Here is a 24,103-nt window from a genome sequence, read left to right as displayed (position 1 = left end):
CCCAAGATACAAGTTCTGCTTCCGTGCGTCCACGCCTGTTTCCAGGTTTGTTTGTTTCTTAGCTAAACGTCACTTAACGACCACCAGCTGTCAGAAAGTGAAATTATTCCTCAGCTAACACATCTGTAAATATAATCTGTACATGTGAGAAATCTTTGGTGATATACGACCAGCTATAGATTGCTGTGCCTCTGCACAGCAGCAACAAAACACGGCCACAAATGCACACATGCACGCCTGCGGTTCGTCTTAACGACTGTAATCAGCTGTAATCAAAGCGATCTGTGCGTCTGCTGTCCTGTCTGCAGCTCGGGCCGACACCAGGCTCACGCTGTGCATGCTGGGAGAGTCGGTGTGAGCGTCTCAGCTTCAGGCCTCGCGCTGAAGCCGAGACGCTTCCCCTCGCCTGGAAGAGGAAGTAAACAAACTGGGGCAGCTGTCCCAAAAAACAGCCACGCAGCATCACCTCGATTCCCCTAAATGGAAGATTGTTTTTGCACAGTTTACAACAAGAGCCGCATCCTGCATCAGCAACAGCATCCTGCTTAGACGTACGGCCGTCGAAGGAATTAAAGTCCTCATCAGACACCTAAATGTTTGGTTTGGTGTTGTTTTTGTTCTTCAGGAGGCCAAAGGCTCATGACATCATGTCAGGATCAGATATGAATGAATTATTACATAATGGGAGACTGAAATAAAATAACATACTTATTTTTATTTTAATCCCCAACAGGAAAGTTGGGAAGTAGAACAGCTCATTATGACAAAATAACTCTAATGAGGTAAAAATCACACAAAAGAATTAAATAGAAAAATAAAGTAAAATGAAATACATGATCGCAGTCAGTAAAAATCTAAATAAAAAACAATCGAACACCATGTAAAGGCTGAATATAGAACTATAAAGTAAAATGGGTCAAAAAGTGCAACAAAGCCAAATAAACAGTTACTAAATGCAACAGAGTAGAGAGTAGATGAGAAAACACAATAAATCAGCTCTAGAAGATAAAAATTTGCTCGATGGATGAAATAGAAGAATGAAAACTTCTTGCAGTGTTGTTTCAGTGTCGTCTGATTTGGTGATATGAGCAGCTGAAGTCTGGATGCTTTCAAAAATAGTCCTATGAATAGTTTAAAGTTGGGGTCACATGACAGGTGGGCTGTTATTATTACACCTGGTGAGCCTGGATTAGGACTGCTGCTGTTTAAAAGTGTTTTCATTTTCTAACGGAGGATATTTAGAGTAATTTTAAAGAGTAACACTTGACAAAATGAACCGTCTTTTATCTTTGTGAGAGCACGCTGTTGTTTCTGATCGCTTTTATATTATTTTAGTTGATTACGGTAACTTTTCACACGCCAGCTTTTACTGTAACTGTAAAAACAAACACCTAGACTCTGTTTTGGATGAAGCTCCAGCTGACGTGCTTCAGACTCACGTTAGACTAGTTTAATCCGGGTTTGGTTTTAGGTTTTTGTATATCTGATATATTTTCCTGTTCCCCTTTCATCACGGCAGACTAACTTGCACGATGTTGAGATCAGAGCTCTGCGTTTAGCCGAGATTTGTTAAACTGTTTGCTAACAACAGGGATTAAAAACCAGCAGACGTTTCATTTTACAGCTCTGACCTGATGATGGCGCCTCAATAAGACTCACAATCATTCTGAGTGGAAATGTGAACATCTTCTCTGCGTAGTTGTCCTAATACTACGTTCTGAACAGCAGCACTGAAGCTCATGGTGACACCACAACATGAACATTATAAACCTTGTTGCTGTCAAACTGCTCGTCTTCTAGACATAAACAGACTGAAACTGTTGATACTCAGGTCCAAACACATAAGTCACAGCAGCGTTCGCAGCATGGGGCCGGGTGTGTTTGTTTCTGTGACCCACACCTCCCGGTCAGATGGAGTCTGATCTGATGATTCACAGCTGTCGTCTCTCCTCAGGACCAACGAGCAGCTGGTGGCTTTCCTGTCCAAATACCGCAGCATGAACTTCATCAAATCTCACGGCAGAGACAACGCACGGTAAGAGAGTCCGCTGCGTGCCCCACGGGCCTTTATTAAAACAGTGCAATGAAGTGAAAAACAAGCTGCACAATAACTCAGCGTAACGTTGGGCTGCGGGCCGAGCTGCTGAACCTTAATCGTGGATTCATGGAACAACGATTTGAAGCTCTCGGCGTTTGTGAGCATAAAGGGGGGAGATACTTGGAAATGCTCCTGCGCTTCGAGAAAATGATCCCAAAATTATATCCAAGTTAACCAAAGCTCGGTTCCTGGAAAGCCCTCGAGGGGCCAGCGCAGTTCCACTGAAACATCTTTGGCTGGATTCACAGAAAGGAAATCTGTGTGAAGGAAACACTGCTCGCTTTCAGGTTCTTTACATAAGCCTGTGTGTGTCGCAGTGTCAGATGCTGATATGAAATATCATATTAAAACAGACATAAATACAACATGTGGGCTAAACACCGCACTCTGTTAGGGTTAGCACTGGCTGTGCCCCTCATCCTCCAGCCTTTGAATCACAGAATAGCTGATGGGAGCTGAAACGGGATTTCAGACAGAGAATAGACTGATCAATTAATCAATAATAGATCAATAAAAACTGGTCTACTATGCATTAAGTAAAATAAATAACATTAAAGGTTAAAAGGTGTCATTATTAGGGCCTCATTACAACACGCTTCAGGCTGAATAATCGTAAGCGTCCTCTCAGTTTCATCCGTAAACAGGGCCTGGACCGTCTCTTCTACGAGTGCGACACCCACATGTGGCGTCTTGGAGATCGAAAGATCCCAGAGGGCATTTCTGTGGATGGAGGCTCTGATTGGTTCCTGCTCAACAGGCGCTTTGTGGATTATGTGGTCAACTCCAGGGACGAGCTGGTCGGCAGCATGAAGCGTTTCTACGCCTACACGCTGCTGCCCGCCGAGGTAACGCACACGCACACACATGTATAGAACTCTTCAGACACGCCACGCCGATGCAGAGTCTGTCATTTTAACAAGAAAAAAGTATTCCAGCAGAAACGATCCCGGGACATCCTCCAAGTCTGTTCTCTTAAAATGAGGCAATATTTCAGTTTTATTTCACTTTAGGAATATTTGAAAAACCTGAAACACTTCTAATTTTTCACGAGTCTCTTTATCATCACAATCTTTTTATATATTTGATAAGTCAAAAAGCAAAATGAGATTTTGGTTTTTTTCTGCATTAAATGCATAAAACAGCCAAACGATTATGACTGATACACGTACCTCTCCCTCCTCCAGTCCTTTTTCCACACCGTGCTGGAGAACAGCGCCCACTGCGAGACCATGGTGGACAACAACCTGAGGCTCACCAACTGGAACCGCAAACTGGGATGTAAGTGCCAGTACAAGCACATCGTGGACTGGTGCGGCTGCTCGCCCAACGACTTCAAGCCCTCAGATCTGCCGCGCTTCCAGGTAGGACGCCACACTGTGCAGCATCATGTGACATCACAGCTGGCTTAGAGCCAATCAGGGCCCAGCATAAAACTTGCATAAGTTCAAAAAAATACGTGGAGACTTGTCACTTACGTGTAAAACCAGCACAGACACGAGTGAACGCAGGTTTGTGTTTGGAGTGAGTTGTCCTGTAACACCGGCTCACATCCCAGCAAACACTTGAGTCTGACTTTAATGAGTTGCTGACTGTGTCCATGAAACATGATGGTCCAGTAGAATTAGCTCAGCCTGAACCAGCTGCACACAGCTGGACTTGTTTCTGTCAGGATGATGTGCACAGATGTCTTTTGTAAGCTAACCTGGACGTTAGCATTGCCTGGTTCCCTGCTGGGATTTTCTCTGTAAACTGTTGTTACTGCAGAAAATAAGTCATTGCATTACATCTTCACACATTAATACAACTTTAATGATTCCTGAAGCATCAATAATATCATTAACATTAGTCTGTAAGTAGGGCTGCCACAAATGATTATTTTGATAGTCGACTAGTCACCGATTATTTTTGTGATTAGTCGACTAATCAGATCATCATCCATTGGACGTAAAACGTACAGCTTATTGCACCAGCAGCATCTGCTCTTATATAACTATCATTAGCTTACAGCTTTAAGTGTGTAAGGTCTGTGCTAACTAAATATAAAGACAAGATGATAGTTTATTAAATTTTAATGAAATTTGCAGATTGTTTTGGTGAAGTTTAATAAACTCCTTGCTTTCTAAAATATAACAGGACACCGGAGTATATTCTCCAGCATCTCACACTTCTGATAATCAGCTGTCAGCTTATTCAGCTGTGTAAAAACTATAACTTTAATCTCAGCCAAACCGATTTACTCAGGAACAAATAAAATACAAAAAAAGCCAAACAATAATATTTTAAGTTATCTAAGTGACTCATATATCATGTTTAACCTGAGTAACGAAAGACGGCGGTGGGTTTGAAAATGATCTGCCGGGAGTCCGGTGTTCTCACGGCTCTAGTTAGCCTAGCCCCCGGCTAGCTATCGAGCTAGTGGGTAACAGACGTCTCCGAAAACGTCGGAGCGCTTTTGAAAATATGCGGTGTCTTGATAAACTGAGCAGATATTTGAGGTTTACACAGCTACATTCTCGCCTGAAAATGTGTTAAACGTTTATTTTGTGACCCAGAAAGAATAATAAGAGTAATATTACAACTAACTAGCTGCCGCCATTGTTGGAAGCTGAGCTGGGCCGCGCTATGAATTCTGGGACACAGCTTCTTCTTCTTCTTCGGGGTTTAACGGCAGCTGACATCCTTGTACATGTAGTGCTGCCATCTTCTGTCTCAGTGTGTTATTACACTCTTAAATCCTACTTCGTCTTTTGGGATCTTACAAAGCTTCAAACGACGCGTCGACTATTAAATCAATCGTCGACAATTTTGATAGTCGACGTAATCGTGACTAGACGACTAATCGTGGCAGCCCTATCTGTAAGTGACTTAAACATTATCGCCGCTAACTGTTTAATGTTCTGGACAGTTTCTTGTTTGAGCGTTCAGGGGTTGTGGTTAGTCAGCAAAACCTCTTAAACCTCTTAAAATCTTAACCAAAGAGCTTCCTCCATCACATGGGACACAACTAACCAATCAGAGACTCGGACTGAAACGTGACATATGAACATGTATATATTTTTAGTAAAATGATTCATATGAGTTAACGTTTAAATCTTATATAACCACAAACGCATTAAAAACATTTGCTTTGAGGAATAAGAAGTACAAATTGTGAATTTCCAGGTTTCCTGTATACAGGCAGTAATCACACAAGCAGCACAGCAACACCAGTGACATTTGTGGGGTTTTTGTTTGTTTTTTTAGCAGAACTACACAAAAACTGATTTGAATTCCAGAAAAGTTTATTCTGACGTCTTATTGTAGATTACATTTTGGTGGGAAACTGAGGGACTGTTTGTGTGGCTGTTTTTGTTTGTTTGTTTTAAATAACTTGTGAATTTTAGGTCGACTCTGTGGGTATGAATTAGCTGCTAAAACATTAGCATTTTCTTTAATGTCTCTTGATTAATGTGTACTGTCCCCTAAAACCCCGAAAGAAAAACCTTGGGAAGCCCTACAGAGAAATCTGTTAACAGTTAAAGATTGAACTGAATTTGAAAAATCAGATTCAGAAGTGAAGAGGATGCCTGCAGAAAAGAGAGACCCGATCTGATGTGAACAAATAATTCGTCCTTCAAAAATTCGTAACAACGAACCAAATCCCTTCAACAGTAGTTCCCTGATAGAGGCAACTTTTGCTCCTAATATTTACCAAACTTACATCGCAGACCAGTGACGAGTGAAGCTCACTGTTTGCAGTTTAGCGTGCATGCAGCTGCAAGCTGCTTTGGAACCCACCCAGCCTCCTGTTTTCCTGCTGTTCCCGACCTAAAGTCAGATCTGTTGTACTGATGCAGCTTTTTCCACCTCTGGCTAAAAACAGAGTCTCGGCCATTATGAGCGGCTGTGAGAAGATCCTGTCACAGTTATGATTGGTGGTGTGAGAACACAAGAAGTCTGGATAAATCCACACTTGAGATTTACTCATATGAAATCTGGTGAATTTGTGGCCGTATCATGTCTCAGAAGCTCCGCCTTCTTTTCCTCCTGAGGTCACCAGAGATCAGAATAGCTTCGCATTCACAAATTAGCAGTGCTGCTTTTACTTCCAGCAGGCGGGCCTCAGCTCGCTGTAACAACAGACCTGAGGACAGCGCCTGTGGTGGGGCTGCTGATGGCTTCTATAAGGAGAGCTGATCCTGGAAACGGCTCTGCACTTATGGCAAAAATATTTTTAGAGCTCGGTAGCTCCCCAAAACTCACTGCTGAGGTTTCTCAAGGTTGTCATTATTATAATGTCGGGTTTGCCAGTTGGAAAAGCAGCTCAGAGTCCTGGATATAAGGGTCACAGGACATGTATGTACATACGCTTTAGTTTTTAGACTAGGCCCCAATAAAAAATAATAAAATGCACTGAAAAATCAGTCATTTGTAGCAAACTGTTTACATATACAGCATCAGTTACTGCTCGTTTAGTTGTTGACTTCTTTAAATCAGTTGGAAACATTTCACAGATAATGTGCAGACTTGTAACTGACCAAAGTACGTGACGAGCAAAGACTTCACTGGTGCCGGCGTCTGAAATGTGAACACTGTGGTTTCATTAGGTTCCTCTGATGGGAAGCTTGAGTATGTTGGGCTTTATTTGTTACTTTAAATGTCAGGTTGGGAGTTTGAAGGCTTAGTTTGGTTTCTGTTGGACAAACTGCTGCCAACAATAATCAGTAATGGGAATAATGAAGGAATACGGCTCTGCTGGAATAACCTGAAGGATAAAAGGGTTAAAGATGATATATCTGGGCTAAATAAAGCTCCAGCATCACAGTCTTGTCTGACCTTTGTGGGCACAGCGGAGAGCTTGCAGTTAAGGTAGATTTATATGATTCCCTCTGATCTGATGATGGATGAAACAAAAAGGCTCCCGGACTCTGTAACTAGTGGTTTCCACTGTTGTTTAGCTACAAATCGCCCAGAATAACTTCTCAGAGGAACAAAGCTGCAGGCTGCTCAGGCCTTCTCATTAGTCTGGGGTTTCCTGGCTCGCCGGTGCTGCCGGAGCCCACCGAGTTGGCGTGGTGAGGTCACACCCTCCTGGTGACATCATATAGCCACGCCCTTCTTTCCTGCAGTTCTTCTTCTCGCTCTCAGCCTCTTCGTCACTTCTGTCCCACATGTTCTGAGCACTTCTGCTTTTTATGATCGGCAGCTAAACCAAGAGCTCTTTGAATTCTCAATAATAAGGATCCAGTGTATCAGTGCAGGTCATACACTGCACACCTTTATGAAAGAGCTCCTAAACTCCAGACTTTTGTGACCTGCATGAATCGATAGCCCTCGCAGGACCTGAAGATCTGATTTGACTCTGCTGAAACCAGCAGAGCTCAAACCAGATGTGATGCCGTCCTATCATCACAAACCTCAAAATGTTTTAAATGTTTATTCCTTTATGAGCTGAACCATAATACAGATTATTACAGCAGCTGTTTCTCTGCTGTGGCATAAAAATTACATTCATGAGACGAGAAATTTCACCAGTTAATATTTGACATGATTCACCTTTTTACTGGAAACCAGTCCAGGTGGCGACCTCATAAAGTTGTCAATGCGAATGTTCGCTCGGTACTTTTATTACTACCGTCTGATTTGATCATTTTCGTGTCTTTTTTCCCATCACAGCTATTTTAGGAAAGAAGGAGCCGTTCACGTCTCCTTTGAGATCCCAGCATGATGTCAGACTTGTCTGTTGGGAGTGGTTTGAGTTTGGAGCCTGGGAGTGAGAACATCATATGGCAGACCTTCAAAATGCTGCTTTTGGTTTCCAGACTTGGTTTTAGGTTAGAATCAGGTGTAGGCCGGGGTAAGCTGTCTGGGAATGTGCTGACTCAGAGGGTTTTCACATGGACTAATGTGTTCCCGGGGAGGTGCCGGGCCGTCCTTCCACTGAGAATAAAATGATGCGAAATATGTTTTTCCCTCAGTGCGCGTTTAAAAAAATGTGTGTGATGCTGAGTCTTTTACTGCAATGACAGTTTTTAACGTGTGAAGCTGCATGCTGGGGGTTTCTGACTGAAACCGTGATCATCAGTATGAGCTCGGTGGTGATGAGTTGATGTTTGTTTACATTTTAATTTCTATTTATCCGTATAGAAATTCCAGAGCTAAAACATCTGGACATGTTGTCATGTGACTAAAAACAAGTGAAAACTAAATATGTGAATAGAAGCATAAACTTTAACGGATAAATTGTTAAAATACTTAAAAGGATAAATGGTTGACATTGTTACAAGAAACAAGGACATTATTTGGTTTATTTCTAATGCTTTAGTGATAAATCTTCCATGCTTATAATTGTAAATGGGTGAAACAGCAGAAAGTAAAGGGTAAAAGGTTTAAATGTGCATCGTCAAACGTAAATAGTTTAATGTGGCAGTGAGTTAAATCGCTGAAAGTGAAGCTAAGTGGTTGAAATTGTTATCTGTGAGTGATGTTGATGGATGAATGGCTTACAGTGCAGTGGAGACATTATAAAAGAGGCTAAACATTGAATTAATGGTCAAAAGCAGAGGTAGCTGTGAAGTTAACGCGGGTAAAGTAAAGGCTTCAGTGTTGGAGCTGTTGGGAAACTGACTCATTTCATTACAACGTTCATCTCACTGCACCACAGCTGCAGAAAGCAGTGACTGAGGCTGCTGAGCTTCATGTGTTTCTTGGTAAACATCAGTGATCCTGCAGGTATGCTGGACGTAAACAGCATGAATAAACCTGTTTGTGACAGCAAGGCACCATGGGATTGTATTCCTTGTGTTTGGACTCATTTCAACCAGTGAGTCAGTGGAAAAAGAAAAATATCTTCTTTGTGACCATCAAACTGCCTTTTATTGTGCACATATCTTCATCCCTCCTCGTCTTGTCTCTCCTGACCGCAGCAAGCGTCCAGACCCACCTTCTTCGCCCGAAAGTTTGAGGCCAGCGTCAGTCAGGAGATCATCAGCCAGCTGGACGCCTACCTGTTCGGAGCTCTCGCCTCGGGAACACCGGGTCTGCAGGCCTACTGGGAGAACATCTACGAAGCAGAGACAGACGGACCCGCAGGCCTGTCGGACTCTGCGCTCACCCACTACCACGCCTTTGCTCGTATGGGACTGTCCCGCGCTGCCAGCTCGCTCCAGGGACATCCCAGCGACAACAGCTGCAGGTACAAACAAGGGTGCTGGGCTCCAACCACACGGAAATCCCAGCCGTGCATGTGCATGTATGCACTGGGGTTCAGAATTGTCCCAGAAGCATCCAAAGGCTCTTTTGTTAACACCAATAACCACAAATGGAGCATAAACGTTCAGAGTGCATCGAATCATGACGTGTAACTTCAGGGTAAACAAACAGGAAGTGTTGTGCTTCACGGCAGCAACAGAAAAACATTTTCGGATTAGCAGAAAAATGATTCTCACAGCTCAGATTATTGACTGTCACCGTTTCACACATGGACACTTCTGTGAGGATATTTTCCACAAACGCCACACAGCAGGAATCGATCCACTTCAGAGCCACTCGATACTGGAACCGCTCCGTGTGGTTTCGTTGAGGGGTCTGCATGCATGGAGCTTGCAGGAATAATGCCCACTCAGTAGCAGTAAATGTGCCCGACTGTGAGCTGCGGTGTTCGCACACTGGCCCAGTCTGACGTCACTGACGGGTTCCAGCCGGCTAACGTATGATCGTGTGATCCATCTGCATCAGGCATTACGTTCTCTCACACCTCTGTCAGATGATGTTTACAGAAGCTCAGGCTGGAAAGGATGTGTGAAAATGAGTTATGTTGCTCAGCTTTCCTGCTTTCTCTATATTAATCAAATAGTGCTGTGCAAGCTTTAATTAAAATCATACTGAAAACTTGGCCTACATAAAGAGTCTAAACACGTCAGCCAAACAGCCTCTTTTTGGTTTGTAAAGAGGGAATTTGGGTTGTTTTGCTCAGGTTATTTTTCGAGCTCAGCTCCTCACCTGCAGGCAGGAAACGAGATAAAGACCTCGGCTTTATCAGGGGCAATCAGGCTGGGAATAGCACAGGGTGTTGCATGGGGGAGCATCCATCTACAGGCGTAATCGTGTCTCAGGATCCCTTTTTTCCACCGTTCTCATTTATTATCTACGTGATCGGCCATGCAGTGCAGTGTTTGCAGAGCCTTCAGGTTTGAACTCCAACAACTTTGAAACTGTAAAGTGAAGATGAAGCTGTTGTTGGTTTGAAGCATTCGTCTCATCAGGTCCAGCTCAGTGTTTGAGCAGGGTTAGGGTCAGAGGCTGGAGCAGAGGTGCAGGTATCACCTCATCAGTTTCCATCAGTCACTGTTATTATTGGCCGTGCCAGTAAATCGTGCTTTTTGCAGAGAAAGAAACTGTGCAGTCGTCTTCTCAGGGGAAAGGGGAGGACTAGCAGATGAAATGTCTTTCCGCCAAACTTGCCACCGCTGGTGTTTGTGCAGTCCAAATTAAATATGAAGATAAGGCGAGCTTGTTCCTTTGTACAATCAGGCTTCAGTTTCTGCACAGGCTAGATTTTTCCAGCTCCGTCTCTCTCACAGACCCACAGTAGGTACAAGGAGGTACTTGTTGCTGGAGCTTGGGTGGGGACTGGTGGCTGGCATGGGTGGGGGCAGCATTATGGGAGTGTGTGTGTGTGTGTGTGTGTGCAAGGGGAAGTAGGGGGTGGTTAGAAAGGGCCAGTCTGTTTCCTTCAACCTGTGATTTCAGTCGGAGACCTCTAAAACCATGTCTGCAGTAACATAGATGCATTTGAAAGCAGGCAGACACGCTTCCCTTCACAGTGGTGCTTTAGTTGGTTTAACAGGTCCTTGGAGATTCTCCACATCCTCTGTAGAGATTCAGGGATTCGAGCTGTCACGTTAAGAAAAAGTGTTTTCCAGGAAAAACATTCGCCTGCCCGTCCGAATGGAAAAGGAGACACAGACATAAACACCTGAAAGACGATTTTGATAATAAGGTGAAGCCATTCATCAGGAAATGAATGATAGCCGACCTGATGTCATTCTTCAAAGAGCTGGTTTCACATTTGGAGCAAAGTACCTTTGCATGAGTCAAAATAATCCTAATCTGTGTCAGTAAACGCTGGCCGGTCCATCCTCTGTCTGTCTCAGCGCCCTTCTTCTTCGAGTTGTCTTTAATGGGATTGGCTTCCCCTTCAGAGCAGAAAGTCAGAATCGTAGCAGGATGGGGGGGAAGTGCAGCTCACAATCAGAGCAGAAAAATGAACATGTTAAGGACTCTTTTACATAAAGATTAAAGAGCAGAAAACTGTCTGAATTTGAGCATTTACAGAGTTTAAAGCCTGAGTTTATTATATATACGAGCACTACTGCAACAGTGTGTACACAACAGAAGAAAATGCAGAAAAGGCTGCAGAAAGGGAGATAACAGACTCTGTAAGCCTTAAAATCTAATTATCAGAAGCTCTGAATGTTGTAATTGAGGCTGCATCCAAATGATTGGCATTACTGTGGAGAGCAGTCACATCCTGGGGCATCTCAAAGACAACAAGGTCAGCATTACCTGTAATTTACTACCATGTTGAATTAACCACAGACAGTCACAGCTGATGTTTCCGTTGTCTTCTGCGAATGGGGACATGTGACTAACGACAGCCAATCAGGCAGCGAACCTGAGCGTCAGCATCATTCCTAGGGAGTCTGAATTTCTACCAGTCCAACAATACTTGGAAAAAAATTAATGAAAAAAATAAAACAGGAGGAGTTTTTTTGGGGTTTTTTTTTAGGAGAATGTAGGTTTAAGTTTTTAAAAATATTTTTGGAAAAAACTGAGTAATTTGGAGCCATAATCCAGCAGCTGCCTGTGACGTTACAGTGCAAAGCAGGGAACTCCAGGCCTCGAGGGCCGGTGTCCTGCAGGTTTAGATGTGTCCTTGATCCAGCACAGCTGATTTAAATGGCTAAAATGACCTCCTCAACATGTCTCGAAGTTCTCCAGAGGCCTGGGAATGAACTAATCATTTGATTCAGTGTGTTGACCCAGGGTGAGATCTAAAACCTGCAGGACACCGGCCCTCGAGGCCTGGAGTTGCCCACCCTGCTGTACAGTAATGCTTAAAGCGTTTCCTGTATCCATCGTTTGCACTGAACACAGACCATCTGTGGAAACGTCACGGGTTTTCCTGCACATGAAATGTCAGATGATCACCAGACTCATTAAGATGAATTTTTATGGATAAATAATGTTTGAATCAAATGTTCATTTGATCCATTCTGTAGTTAATGGGAAAACGTAGGATTAACATAGACTGTACATCAAAGACGGCTGTCGAGAGCAGGATGGTTACATTTTGAAGGCCCAGCTTCAGCCCTGCTGGCTTTTTTCACAGACAGAAATTACCATATGTAGACGAGCGGGTGGAGTGCCAGATAATTAGCCGGCTTGGTTAGCAAACTGCATTCATAGACTATGTGGGCAGACACGATACCTGCTAATTAGTGCTGAATAACATCCAATTAAAATCCTAGAATTTCACACATCAAAACTGGAGCCCAGACTTCTTGGGTGGCATGTCAGTACAATTAACTGCACAGCAGGAAAATTATTGGTCAGATGATTGTATTACAAATGCTCCAAATACTCCAGAGGTCCAATTCAGGGACTCCAGTGAGGTGAAGCTTCACAGCTACAGTTACTTGTGCCATCCACCTGACGGTCGACTTAGTGAGATCCTTAAAAAAATCATTTTATTTAATTGATTAAATTAACAAACATTTTTGTGTTAGTCTGTAAACATCTTATCTGTAAAGTTGGGTATTTTAAACCGACTCGCTTTGAGACTGCCTCTAGTGGACGTTAGAGGAACTGCAGTTTGATACATTGCAACAAACTGCACTTCCTGTCCAAAGCATCATGTGTTCTCTGGTAAATGGCCTGTATTTGTATAGCGCCTTACTAGTCCCTAAGGACCCCAAAGCATCAAAGTCATCCACACACGGGTAAAATAAAGATGTGTATTCAATAGTTTTATTTATATGGCGCCAAATCACAAAAACTGTTGCCTCAAGGTGCTTCATAGTGTAAGGTGAGGACGCTTTGATCCACTTGGTGAAAGTGGGAAGGAAAAACTCTGTTTTAACAGGAAGAAACCAGGCTCAGAGAGGGGCAGCCATCTGCTGGGACCAGTCAGAGGAGGAAGTTGTATCTACTTTATTGTATATGTGATTTAAATATGCTTTTTCTTTTTTTTCTCTCCTTTCTCAGGTACGTCGGCGTGAGTCACCCAGTGTCTGTGCACCTTTACTTCCTGTCCGACCAGTACCAGGGCTACCTGGTCCATCATGTGGCTACCAACCAAGCCTCTAACCAGTTGGAGACCCTGGAGACCTGGGTAGCCGCCAAAGACCACTTCACCCTGACCAGCTCTCCACATGCCGCTAACAGGCTCCAACACATCCAGGTCAGACTTGTGTCTTTATGAGGGCTCTCTTAACTAAACATAAACCTGGACATCGTTCTGCAGTCACCGTTTTGGGTTTATTATTACCTCAGTTTACATGCCTTAATATATTCTCAGTTACAAAAATGTCCCAGGATGCTTTAATGTTTTGAAGTCTAAGAAATGATTGATCCCTGCAGGGAAGTAAAAACAAGGACTAAAAGCAAATATTCAAAAATTAGAAAGCAGGTAAATAGAAAAACATGTAGGTGAAAATACAAAAATTTAGAGTGAATCTCCAATCTCACAGGATTACAGAGAAACGAAAGACAGCAGAGACGTGAACAAGAGCATCCCACACACGGCCGATGTGACTGTGACGGTTGTACCACGCTGGGACTCACAGTTCAATATTTCTGCTGCAGAAATGTTAAGTTGTGGTTTTATGACCGGCTAGAACAGGTTAATTAAAGCCAACAGTGAACGCTAACAGATCAGCCCCCTGCAGTGACGCATTCTAGAGCAGCTTTCACACATTTTCAGCCAGTTTCAGGAGAAACCAGTCGGAATACTTTGTAAAGTTTTCCTTTGTCACAAGACAAGAGCCAGAAGGAAGCGACATCACGTGTAACAGTGTGACGTAAAGTCTATAAAAACGAGTTCTTGGATAGAAGGAGGTCACTGATTGTGCGAGCTCGACCTCATCGGCCGGGTCGGCTCAAAGCCGGGGCCCTGGTGGCAAAACCAGCCAGCTTTAGATCGGATCAGCCACGAGGGACCAGCCTGAAGCTCTGAGGCCCAGGAGTCCACACTTCTGCGGTGTAGCTTGGGGCCAGACACGACATGCTTTAAAAGTGATCAGTAAAATATTAAAGTGAACTCTAAAAATATACAGGAAGCCAAAACCGGCCTGAACTAGTACTAAAACCAGTAAAGAAGCTGAGTTGGTGCATTCTGGCCTAACTGGTCAAGGTCAAGGTCAAATTTATTTATATAGCACATTTCCAACAGTCTATGCTGCACAAAGTGCTTAACAATAACAATAAAAGGTGAGAGGTGAGAGAGTGACTTTTTGTTGATGCCAGAGAGGAGAGAGTTGGAGGAATCGAGCCTGGAGAACAGCTGGTAGGCTCCTATCAGTAAACGCGTCTCACGTGCACCTTTCTCTAACCGATGTCTAAACTCTGTCGAGCTGCAGCGCATTCGTATAGACAGCTTTAAGAGTCGTCTCTGACCTTTCTGCTGTTCAGGTGGGGACCGACTGGGATCCTAAGGAGCGTCTCTTCAGGAACTGGGGGCGTCTCCTGGGGCCAGAGGACGAGCCGGTGGCCGTGCAGCGCTGGAGCCGGAGCCAGAGCAACCTGACGGCTACGATTGTCTGGGTCGACCCCACCAACGTCATCGCCGCCACCTACGACATCCTGGTGGACGCCACCGCTGAGGTCACACACTACCGTCCGCCTCTCACCTCCCCGCTGAGGCCCGGCATGTGGACACTGAGGGTGCTGCACCACTGGAGCCCGCTGGGCCAGACCAGCTTCATCGTGGCTCCTCTGGAGTTTCACAGGCAAAGGCCGATACAGCAAGGTGGGTGATCGGACCTCATCCTGCTTAGAAGCACGAGTGCAGGGTTTCCAGGAAATATACAGGACCAAGGCAGCTCTACCTGTAAAGAAAGAGTGCAGGTTTAAAACCTCCCTGAGATGGGAAGTCTCTGTGTTGTTCTTGTGAGTCAGACTTGGACTTTTACACATCATTGCAAGTTTTCTCATCTGTTTTGGCTAAACCAAGTTTACAGCCTCATACTTTAGTAGAAATTCATTGGTGGTTAAAAGAAGACGTGTTCTTAGTAATCAGAGTACTTTTATCCACTGGATTCATTTCACTTACATGCACAGCGAGTTATTTCATTTCATTTATTTATAAAGCACATTTAATAACAGGTTGGGCTTAACCCTGGCACGAAGTGTCGGCCTGCAGAAACTCTCCTGGAAACGAGTGTTAACTATATGCAGGATCTTCATACTTGTTCATGTCAATAGCAGATAATAGCCAGTACTTAAATTACACAGAGCAGAGGCCCTCCTGTCACAGCTGTCAGCACCATGCAAACATATATTTATAGTGGCGTATCCAATCGCCCTCTTGCGCCCACACGGGGTCACCTCTGTCCGAATTAGCCTGCCCCGGGTTAACGCTCGGTTTGTTTGACCTCCTCGGGCCATGTGTGGGTATCCAGGGGATAACTGCAGGACTAAGTAAAGCTCGGTGCACGAATAGACACCGAGGTTTTACAGGGCGCTGCTATGAAGTGCAGGTGGTGCGTGACGTGATCCGATCGGACTGTTGTTGCACAGGCATCTGTAACTGGTGGCTGTACTTTAAAATAACAGCATTGGCCTCCAATTAATTTAGAGAAGACTCCTCAAGCTTCTCGCTAATGAACTATTCCACCAATAATCATTAATTACATTTAAGCACTTTATTAAAAAGTTAAACAGTTCGCAGTAAAGTTTGCAGCATTTTTGTTTGAAATGTCCACTCCTAGCATGGTTTTTATAATTAATGATAAACTGAAAATGTTGAGTGGTTTGGATTTGGTCAGATCTGTCTGCACAGCCCGTCTGAGGCTTTGCTGCACATGCACAGGACTGCGGGTCAGCAGGCTTCAAAAAGTGGCTCTTCGAATTGTAAGCTCCTTAAATTTTACTCTTGAAATATGCCTCATGTTGCAGTAATTAAAAAGATGAAGACTTACTGTGAAACTTAAAAACATTTTTAAGCAATAACGACTAAAAAAAACAACCTTTAAAATTCAGAAAAATGTGCAAAAGATAGAAAGCTGTTATAACTCTGATACTGAATGGCTACTTGTTCTGTAGTGAAACCAGCATTCCCTGTCATGACCAGCAGGGGGCGACTCTTGGTTGCGAGACTGACCCTTTCCATGACGTGAAGCAGAAGCTTACAGAACGCGAACCTCGTGTGCAGCAGCCGTTAGTTTCTCACTCAGATCCTACTCTTGCTTCCAACTTTTATATACAGTCTTTGGGCCGCGGGGAACCAAAGAAACCTGAAAACCAAATGAAATGTGCGTCTTTGTTTGGATAAACATTTTCTGTGCTTACTGTTGTTACATTTGATTTGTTTCCTTATTTCTTAGCTGCGTCTTACGTAGACGATGTTACTTTTTGTGGCAGCTCAGGTCCCAGTTTAACTCAGACTTTCTTTGTCCTTCTGCTGTTGGACTCCAGAGGACGCTCTGCGGCTGCACGGCGGACCAGCCAAGAACTCCTACATGGAGCAGAGCTTCCACGGCCTCAACCCGGTCCTGCAGCTGCCGGTGAGCCTGGGCGCTGTCGAGGAGGCCGAGGCCAACGCCAGTCTGACGGGGGCGCCGTTGCGTCGCTGGCTGGACGGGCTACTGGAGGGCTACTGGTCCGCCTCAGACGTCTGCTCGATGGGCCCCAGCGCCTGTCCGGTCATGCAGCGCTGCCGTCTCACCGCGTGGAGCTCCGCCAGCCCCGATCCAAAATCCGAACTGAGCCTGCCCAGAGAGGACGGGCGGATAAGGTAGCAGGCGGACGGACTGGGGGAGGATGAGGCGAGGGAAAATGAAGGAAAACACGGGGCTGACGTCCCGTTTGTGTCCAGTATTTATTTATTTAAAGTCTGTGGGCGTGAACAGAGAGGACAGATGGAGCATCAGAGGGAACAGTGGGAAGAGACACTGAGGAAAATCTTCTCCTTCAGTCCTCATTCGGTCTGCTCTCACTTTTATTTAGGACTACAAAGCTGTGCGTGCTCGAGTGAGTGAAAGTGTGTTAAGAGTGTTCGCAGAACTTTATACCTCTTGTTGTACGAGTGTCTCCCTGAGTTTAGGGTCACATGCTGAGAACAGACGTGGTTGCTCGTTCTTTAGGCCCATTATTTAAAATCTCCAACGTAAACCTGAACCAAGCCTCAGAATGAGATTTTTTTTATGCTACTAGTTTAAAACCCAAAATCAGCCTCTTAAAAAACAAAATCTGATTTAAACTGTGTCACAGGTTTTTTTTTCCTTTTGGCTCTGACGTCAGCGAGAAAGGATGTGCACAAAGCCTGTGAGATAAACAGATTATTTTGAACACTGAATCATGCAAAGCTACTCTGATGGAGTCCAAGAATAAAAATAGAGCTGGAAGGGAGCAGAACAGCCCACTTTAAAGCACAGTATGTGATTTCTGAAAGCTTGTTTTTAATGTCCTGTTGAGCTGGAAACATTTCTGTTTTTTCTTATTTAAAAAGGAAAATCGGTTTAAGTAAAATCTAGAAATATTTAACTAATAACTGCTGACATTTAACTGTAAAAATGTTCTTTTTTACATCAATGCCGTGTCTGTATGAACCATCCACAGAAGCAGCTGTAGATGCAAATCCCACCGCAGCGACCGTATCGATGATTTTGCCTTTAACCAGCTTTCCAGAGATAATGAGCCTGAAATCAGTTCTCAGCAACCACAGATCTTCTCACAGAGCCAGTTGGGTATCAGGGGAAATTATGATTAATCTTTTAAAGTGATCATTTATGGACAGAATATATTTAATGAGTTTTCTTAAGTTGTTCGGACTCTGTGTGTTTTCTTTCTGTGCCGTGTCTGAATCCCTCAGACTTGAAGTGAGATGTCCGCGTCCTCTTTCCTTTAATCTGCACACGTTACAAAGCGACAAACTTTCTGCTGTACAAACGGCTACCCGATTAATTTATTCAAAACTTTTTCTTTTGTTTGTTTTTACATAAATGGGACCAAAGCTGGAGCCCAGCAGCTCTGAAGGAGTTCTAAGAGTCTGAGCGTGTGGAGCACGAACGTGTCGGTTCCACGCAGGTCTGTGAGGGTTACATTTATTTACGGTTACATTAAGCGGCCATAATGAGTTGAATTTAAAACCTCTGCAGTTTAATACCAAATTCAACTCATTTATTTTTTTTCTATTCAAACTCAAACCGATTCAGAGCCATTTTTACATCCGGTGTGTATTTTTCATATATCGAGCGAGTCTACGTAAAGCTGTGTTTTGTAAAAACCTGACAGATGATGTACAGTTTTTAAGTTAATGAGTATTAAGATGCAGATGTTTGGACTGTGACGGTGGCAGAAGTGGTGGCGTTGTGTGAAAACGTTCCTGAGATGTTCTGACTCTGGAGGACGGTCCCAGCCGAGGGCGTCCCGCTGCGCTTCGCCGCGGCGCCGTCCACGTGTCCGACCAGCCCGTTCCTCCGTCTCCTCTTTGTCGTCGTCTCTCGCTGGGAGCTGTGCTGCTGTGCCTTAGCTGTTCTCCTGTCTTTAGGAAACCCTCCTGAAAGCATCTGTAATGTCTAAAAACTGAAAAATTAAAGACAAAGATTTGTTGTGAATGCCTTACAAACGATCTTGGTGGCTTTAAAGTACAATTTCTAAAAAATAAAAACAATCTCCCTTTAGTTTGTGTCTGAGCTCGTGTCATACGTTCATGTGGCCCAGAGTCGCTGCAGCTTTGTTTACTAATGTTTGTCATTTTCTTTTGCTTTTTAATTCAGTTTTGTTTTATAGTTTTTTTAATAATGTGTGGAGGGCGTGTGTCACACACCAGGTTTAGGAGAATCAGCTGTTACAATAAAAACTTACGTTTTGTCTGTTTACATCCAGAGTCACACATCCATCAACGCCTCATCAGAAACATTGTAATAACTTTATCAAACATATGAAAACTAACGATATTTACTGTGTTTTGTTTTTTGTTTGTTTTAATAGTTTAAGTCACAAGAATTGTTTCAATTTTACAGACTAGTTTTATTTTAACTATTTTTTTTCCAATCTAGTCTCAGTTGAACATAATGGCCTTGAATGGATCTTCAGTAAAATCAGGATTTGAGGCTTGCTGATTGAAAACACTTGCAGATCTGCGTTGCCCTGTGGAGGCAGGGCAGATTGTCTGCCTCTGAACTCGGCCGACAATCAGAACTACAATTCCTCTTCCAGGTACGACACTTCATCAGCCTCCTCAAATTCACCACCACTGATACTATTACTGCTGTGCTAGAAGCCAAGATAAAAATCCTCTCCCCGCCAGAGATGACCTGATTTCTCAGGATCCGGAAGGAAGTGCTGATCCTGATCAAACAGTTTCCTTATTTGTATTTTGTCAGTTTGTCTAAAAAATAAAAATCCTTTAAAAAATAATAATGTGGGATCAGCTCTCCTGGATCCTGTCATCCTTGGTCCAAGTATCTACTAAAGCACTTTTAATACAACTTCGAGTGATGCTGTTAATAACAATCACATGAGCTCCTCGGTGAGGGTCAAATAGCGCACAGATGTTGAGGATTTCAAATCAGCAGTGAATGAAGAACAGCCAGAGGAGATGGCGTCATCACCACAGCTGATCGATGACACACAGCCGGAAGGACAGGCCTGATGATCGGGACCACGTGACACCGATTATATCTCAGTCACATTTACGCTTCAAGGCAGTTTTTACAATTTTAATAAATACCATTTTTATTTCCTATTTTACATAAACGATTTAATCTCTTAAGCGTGTGCTGTAGAAATAAAACTTTAAGTTGTTCACAATGAGCAACTTCTTCAAAGTCCCATCAAAACACCAAAGGAGGGAATATTTTTGTGTTTTTGTTATAGCTCATTCTTCCAGTCCAGTCTTTTCGTCGCCCACCTGTAGTTTGTCACAAATGTTGCACCAACCATTCAGACGTCGGCTGAAAACAGAACATCCCAAACACAGTAAAAGAAAAAAGAAAAGCAAGTCACTAACAGCACTGCCGCCCTCTTGTGTTCAATACTGGTATTACACCAGCTGGCTGGACGTGTTTGCGTCTCACAAATTAAATCTTCTGCTGCTTTGAGGGCCGTTTGACAAGCTACAGCTACAGCCTGCAGTGGAGGAAAGCCTCAAGAAATAAAACTAAGAAAATCTTAATTCATTAAACCAACTGTTGCTGAGACAGCAGGTAAAACTCACCTGTCTGAAAATACCCTTTTCTTCAGCACATCAGCAGGACGTACCTGAGCACCGAGCTCAGGCGTAACTCATTAGTCCTGATGGCTGCTCCTCCAGCATGTCATCATGAGGAATACCAGCTGATTGGAGCTGGGCACGTGGAAAAAAGACTTCAGATGAAGCACAAACCAACCGTCCCGAGCCTGGTTCTTATCAGAGTGGTAACAGGCGACTTTACCAACAATCCCATGGTTCACCTGATACAGACATGAAACCAACCTCTGAGCCTATGAAAGAACAAAACCTCAAGTATTTTTTAAACAAAGTAAAGAGACTACATGAAACATTGGAAACCAGAGTGAAGTGTGATCACTGTTTAGTTTCCCGATGAGCGAGAAAGTGACTGAAAAAGGACACAAAGGTTTTTTTAATTAGGACGAGTTTTTATTCGTGAACATCTTCTGTTCCTAATTAAAGGAATATTTCATCCTTGCAGCAAATATTTCGTTTCCTCAGTGATGTTTAACGTATGTAGGAATCAGATCAGGAGACGAAGCTTTATTTTAGAGATTTATTTAAAAAAATACAGACAGGAGAGACTAAAAATTATGTACAGTAGTGACACGAGCGCCCGGCGGGTGATCACGCGTCGGCGCCTCCGTTCCTCACTTCTTGGACAGCTTGGCCTGTTTGTTTTTTGGAGGCGCCCACTTTAAACACATCGTGTCCACTGAGAGCGAGACAAGAGAGACACAATCACACCTGACGTTAGCAAATCAGCTGCGGGGTAAAAACCCGACACGAGAATCCTCGAGATCTGAGAGCCTGACGCCATGTTTGTAATAAGATGAGAAGATTTTTGGAACATCTGTGCAGGTACCTGTGATTGGTGGTTTCTTGTACTGGGCGCTCTTCAGGTGCTCCTCCACCAGTTTGGGCGTCACACAGATGACGTGCTGACCTTTCCAGTACTTCACCATGTTGAGCGACTGCAGCGTGCTGATGATGTCACTCTGTGTGATGCTGGTCATCTGGCTGGGAGACGCAGACGGACACGAAGGTTAAAATCAGAGACGGCTGCGAGTTTGTTTTTTAATTCCAGGTTTTGTTTTTAAAAGTTCTGATCAGAAACTCGTCGAGTACCAAGTTTCACATCAACACGTAAACTTCTAAAAGTTTGTCTGCTGTAAAAATGAAAACAGCAGAGCTTTCGCACCGAGTGCATCTCTGAGCTGCCAAACAATCGTTTTGGTTCTTAACCTTCACAGCGTCTACAAAACAAGTGGAAAAGCAAAGCCGAATCGTCCAGCTTTGCACGTGTCTGCGTGTCTACCTGAGGTCTTTGATGGACAGCGTTCCTCTGAAGTCCCTCAGGATCTCCAGCAGGACCCAGGACCAGTAACTTCGGTAGCTAAGCTTCCCCAGATCAGAGAGCGGCTTCTCCGGAGACCCCACTGTGTTCTCCAGCTTAGACAGCTCATAGCCTGCAGCAGAAACGGACGATATCAGAGCTGCTGCCAGCGAGCGTCTCTCCTTCAGTCACTCGCTCTGTTGGTGTCATGACTACACCCCTGCCATCCATCCATCTGCTGCACTATTCCCATCTCCACTGTATTTTACTCAACATCTGTTGTGTTTTGTGTGCTTTTGCAGGGTTTTTCTATTTGCTCGTGTTTTCTTAAGTTGGAGTGTGTTTGATCTCTTGGGGCCTCAATCCACGAAGCATATCTCTACAGGAGACAAAAATCTGATATTTTAGAGAAATTCAGATATGCCAAACAAACACAGCTTGGAAAGTTACCAGGCTGGAGGACACCTGGATCAGCTTGTGATACCATTGTGAGATTGAACCAGTGACTCCTAATTTATCTTTTCTCAGTCTGATGTACATTCATTCATCCATCCATGTGAAAGCTGAACCAATCACATCAGCTCTTTGGTGGAGGTCAGGAGTTGCAGATTTACTGACTTCCTTTCGGTTTTATTATAAATGTGAAACAACTTATTTGTGTCATCTCGAGTCCATCTGAAACTCCCAACTTAACATTTGAAATCCTGTTTCGCCTGAAAACATTTTTCTGCAAACATCTTTAAAAAGCTCTGATTACAAACTCCAGGCTCTGGTATTCCAGGACGCTCCCTCATCATTCATTCACTGTCACTTACTGAAAGCTATCAGGAACTTCCCGTAGCCTCTGCGCTGGTAAGGCGGCAGCGTGAGAATACAGGCCACGTTATTCCCGTCTGGAGACTCTTTCTCCTGAAAAATAAAACCACAGAAGTCGTGACGATCAGTCTGAAATGAATACGAGGAAACGACCTTTGAGCCGCGCGCTGAGGACTTACTTTGGAGAAGTAGCCGACGATGTGCGCTCCCTGTTTGTTGACCTCAGTGAGGATGTAGAAGATGAAGGGCTCCACATCAAAATAAAGCGTCTTGTGGTCGAGAAATAATTTGGCTAGTAGACACAGATTCTGACAGTAGATCTGCAGACAGAGAGCGACAGTCAGCAGCAGGAACACCGACCCACGTTAGCAGCTCGGTGTTCAGCCGGGCTCACCTTGTGGTCTCTCCCGTCCACCTCGTACACAGATATGTTGCTCCTCCTGTAAATCTCTTTGCCTGGAGGCTGCCTCCACTGACAGTGTGACTGAGGAGGAAAAGGTCAAAGGTCAAATAAACACTGCAGTTTGATTTAACGAGTGAAACTAAAAATGAGGACAAACATGCATACGAATAAAATTACATATTCATTTGTTTTACGCCTGAACTGCAGCTTTCACGAGAGACTTTCACACTGGTGGGTTCGATAAACAGCAAAGTCTGACACTTTTATTTAATAAGGACAGTTTATGTAGAACAGCATTAAAAGATTAGATCTAAACATGCTGAACTGTAGCAAACACAAGCTGTGGATGTATGAATGAGGCAGGTAACAAAGACGGAAACATCAGAGTGTCGTATTTCTTCCATTGAAGGATTCTGACGTATTCCTTCTTAACATGTCTTTTGTTGTTGTGCATGTTGAGCTCTAAACCTCAAAGATTCCAGTAAAACACGAAGCTCTGAGCAAAAGAACAGATTTGAGGCTTAGCGATTAACCGTTTCAATCCAAGACATTAAGGCTGAGGTGGAAAAGTGTGGATTTAAAGCAGCGCTTTTAAACGTGACCTCTGTCTCAGTGCAGCAGCAGGTGACAGTGAGTGGTAGCGATTTAGTGGTTTCATGGTGGTGAGTTTTGTGTGCTCAGCGGCTCTACGGCGTTACTGACAGCTGCCGTGCAGGTGAAGTGACGGGACGCTGCTGTCACGAAAAACATGGATTACACCCGGACAGATCCACAAGTAATTAACGTCTAATGTACCCGAACACAAAGATACGTGCTGGCATACGGAGAAGCACCCAGCTTTGGTTTGTTAACAGCAGATCGCTAAAGTCAAAGATGCATCACTTCAAAGCTTTTTTGGTTTTTGTGGAGATGCACCATCACACCCCTCTCGCTTTGCTGAGCGGGGATGACTTTACTTATTTTGTGGCACCAGGTAGGGCTGTGCGATACGACCAAAACCTCATATCCCGATATAAGACATTATCGTCCGATAAC

At 43.9% G+C, this 24,103-nt stretch overlaps 2 protein-coding genes across 2 annotated transcripts in view; one reads left to right on the top strand and one right to left on the bottom strand.

The window, feature by feature from the left end:
• Positions 1 to 18,981, top strand: part of LOC102207615 (xylosyltransferase 1-like) — a 39,861-nt gene extending 20,880 nt beyond the window's left edge. The window contains exons 5-11 of the mRNA XM_005739900.2: positions 1,955 to 2,035; positions 2,727 to 2,943; positions 3,283 to 3,459; positions 9,004 to 9,272; positions 13,346 to 13,541; positions 14,771 to 15,107; positions 16,775 to 18,981. Coding sequence (XP_005739957.1) covers positions 1,955 to 2,035; positions 2,727 to 2,943; positions 3,283 to 3,459; positions 9,004 to 9,272; positions 13,346 to 13,541; positions 14,771 to 15,107; positions 16,775 to 17,097 — 1,600 coding nt within the window. The 3' untranslated portion in view covers positions 17,098 to 18,981. The remainder of the gene's footprint in view (positions 1 to 1,954; positions 2,036 to 2,726; positions 2,944 to 3,282; positions 3,460 to 9,003; positions 9,273 to 13,345; positions 13,542 to 14,770; positions 15,108 to 16,774) is intronic.
• A 2,074-nt stretch (positions 18,982 to 21,055) lies between these two features.
• Positions 21,056 to 24,103, bottom strand: part of kat8 (K(lysine) acetyltransferase 8) — a 5,608-nt gene continuing 2,560 nt past the window's right edge. The window contains exons 6-11 of the mRNA XM_005739899.1: positions 23,060 to 23,149; positions 22,845 to 22,985; positions 22,665 to 22,758; positions 21,832 to 21,982; positions 21,379 to 21,533; positions 21,056 to 21,228 (exon numbers count right to left, since the gene is read on the bottom strand). Of these exons, the coding sequence (XP_005739956.1) occupies positions 21,164 to 21,228; positions 21,379 to 21,533; positions 21,832 to 21,982; positions 22,665 to 22,758; positions 22,845 to 22,985; positions 23,060 to 23,149 (696 nt within the window). The 3' untranslated portion in view covers positions 21,056 to 21,163. The remainder of the gene's footprint in view (positions 21,229 to 21,378; positions 21,534 to 21,831; positions 21,983 to 22,664; positions 22,759 to 22,844; positions 22,986 to 23,059; positions 23,150 to 24,103) is intronic.

Source organism: Pundamilia nyererei, unplaced genomic scaffold, assembly GCF_000239375.1.
Source record: "Pundamilia nyererei isolate P.nyererei 1_Seehausen unplaced genomic scaffold, PunNye1.0 scaffold00095, whole genome shotgun sequence".
NCBI classification, from domain to species: domain Eukaryota; kingdom Metazoa; phylum Chordata; class Actinopteri; order Cichliformes; family Cichlidae; genus Pundamilia; species Pundamilia nyererei.
Note: the sequence above shows the minus strand (reverse complement) of the source record. Positions and strands in the feature narration are given on the sequence as shown.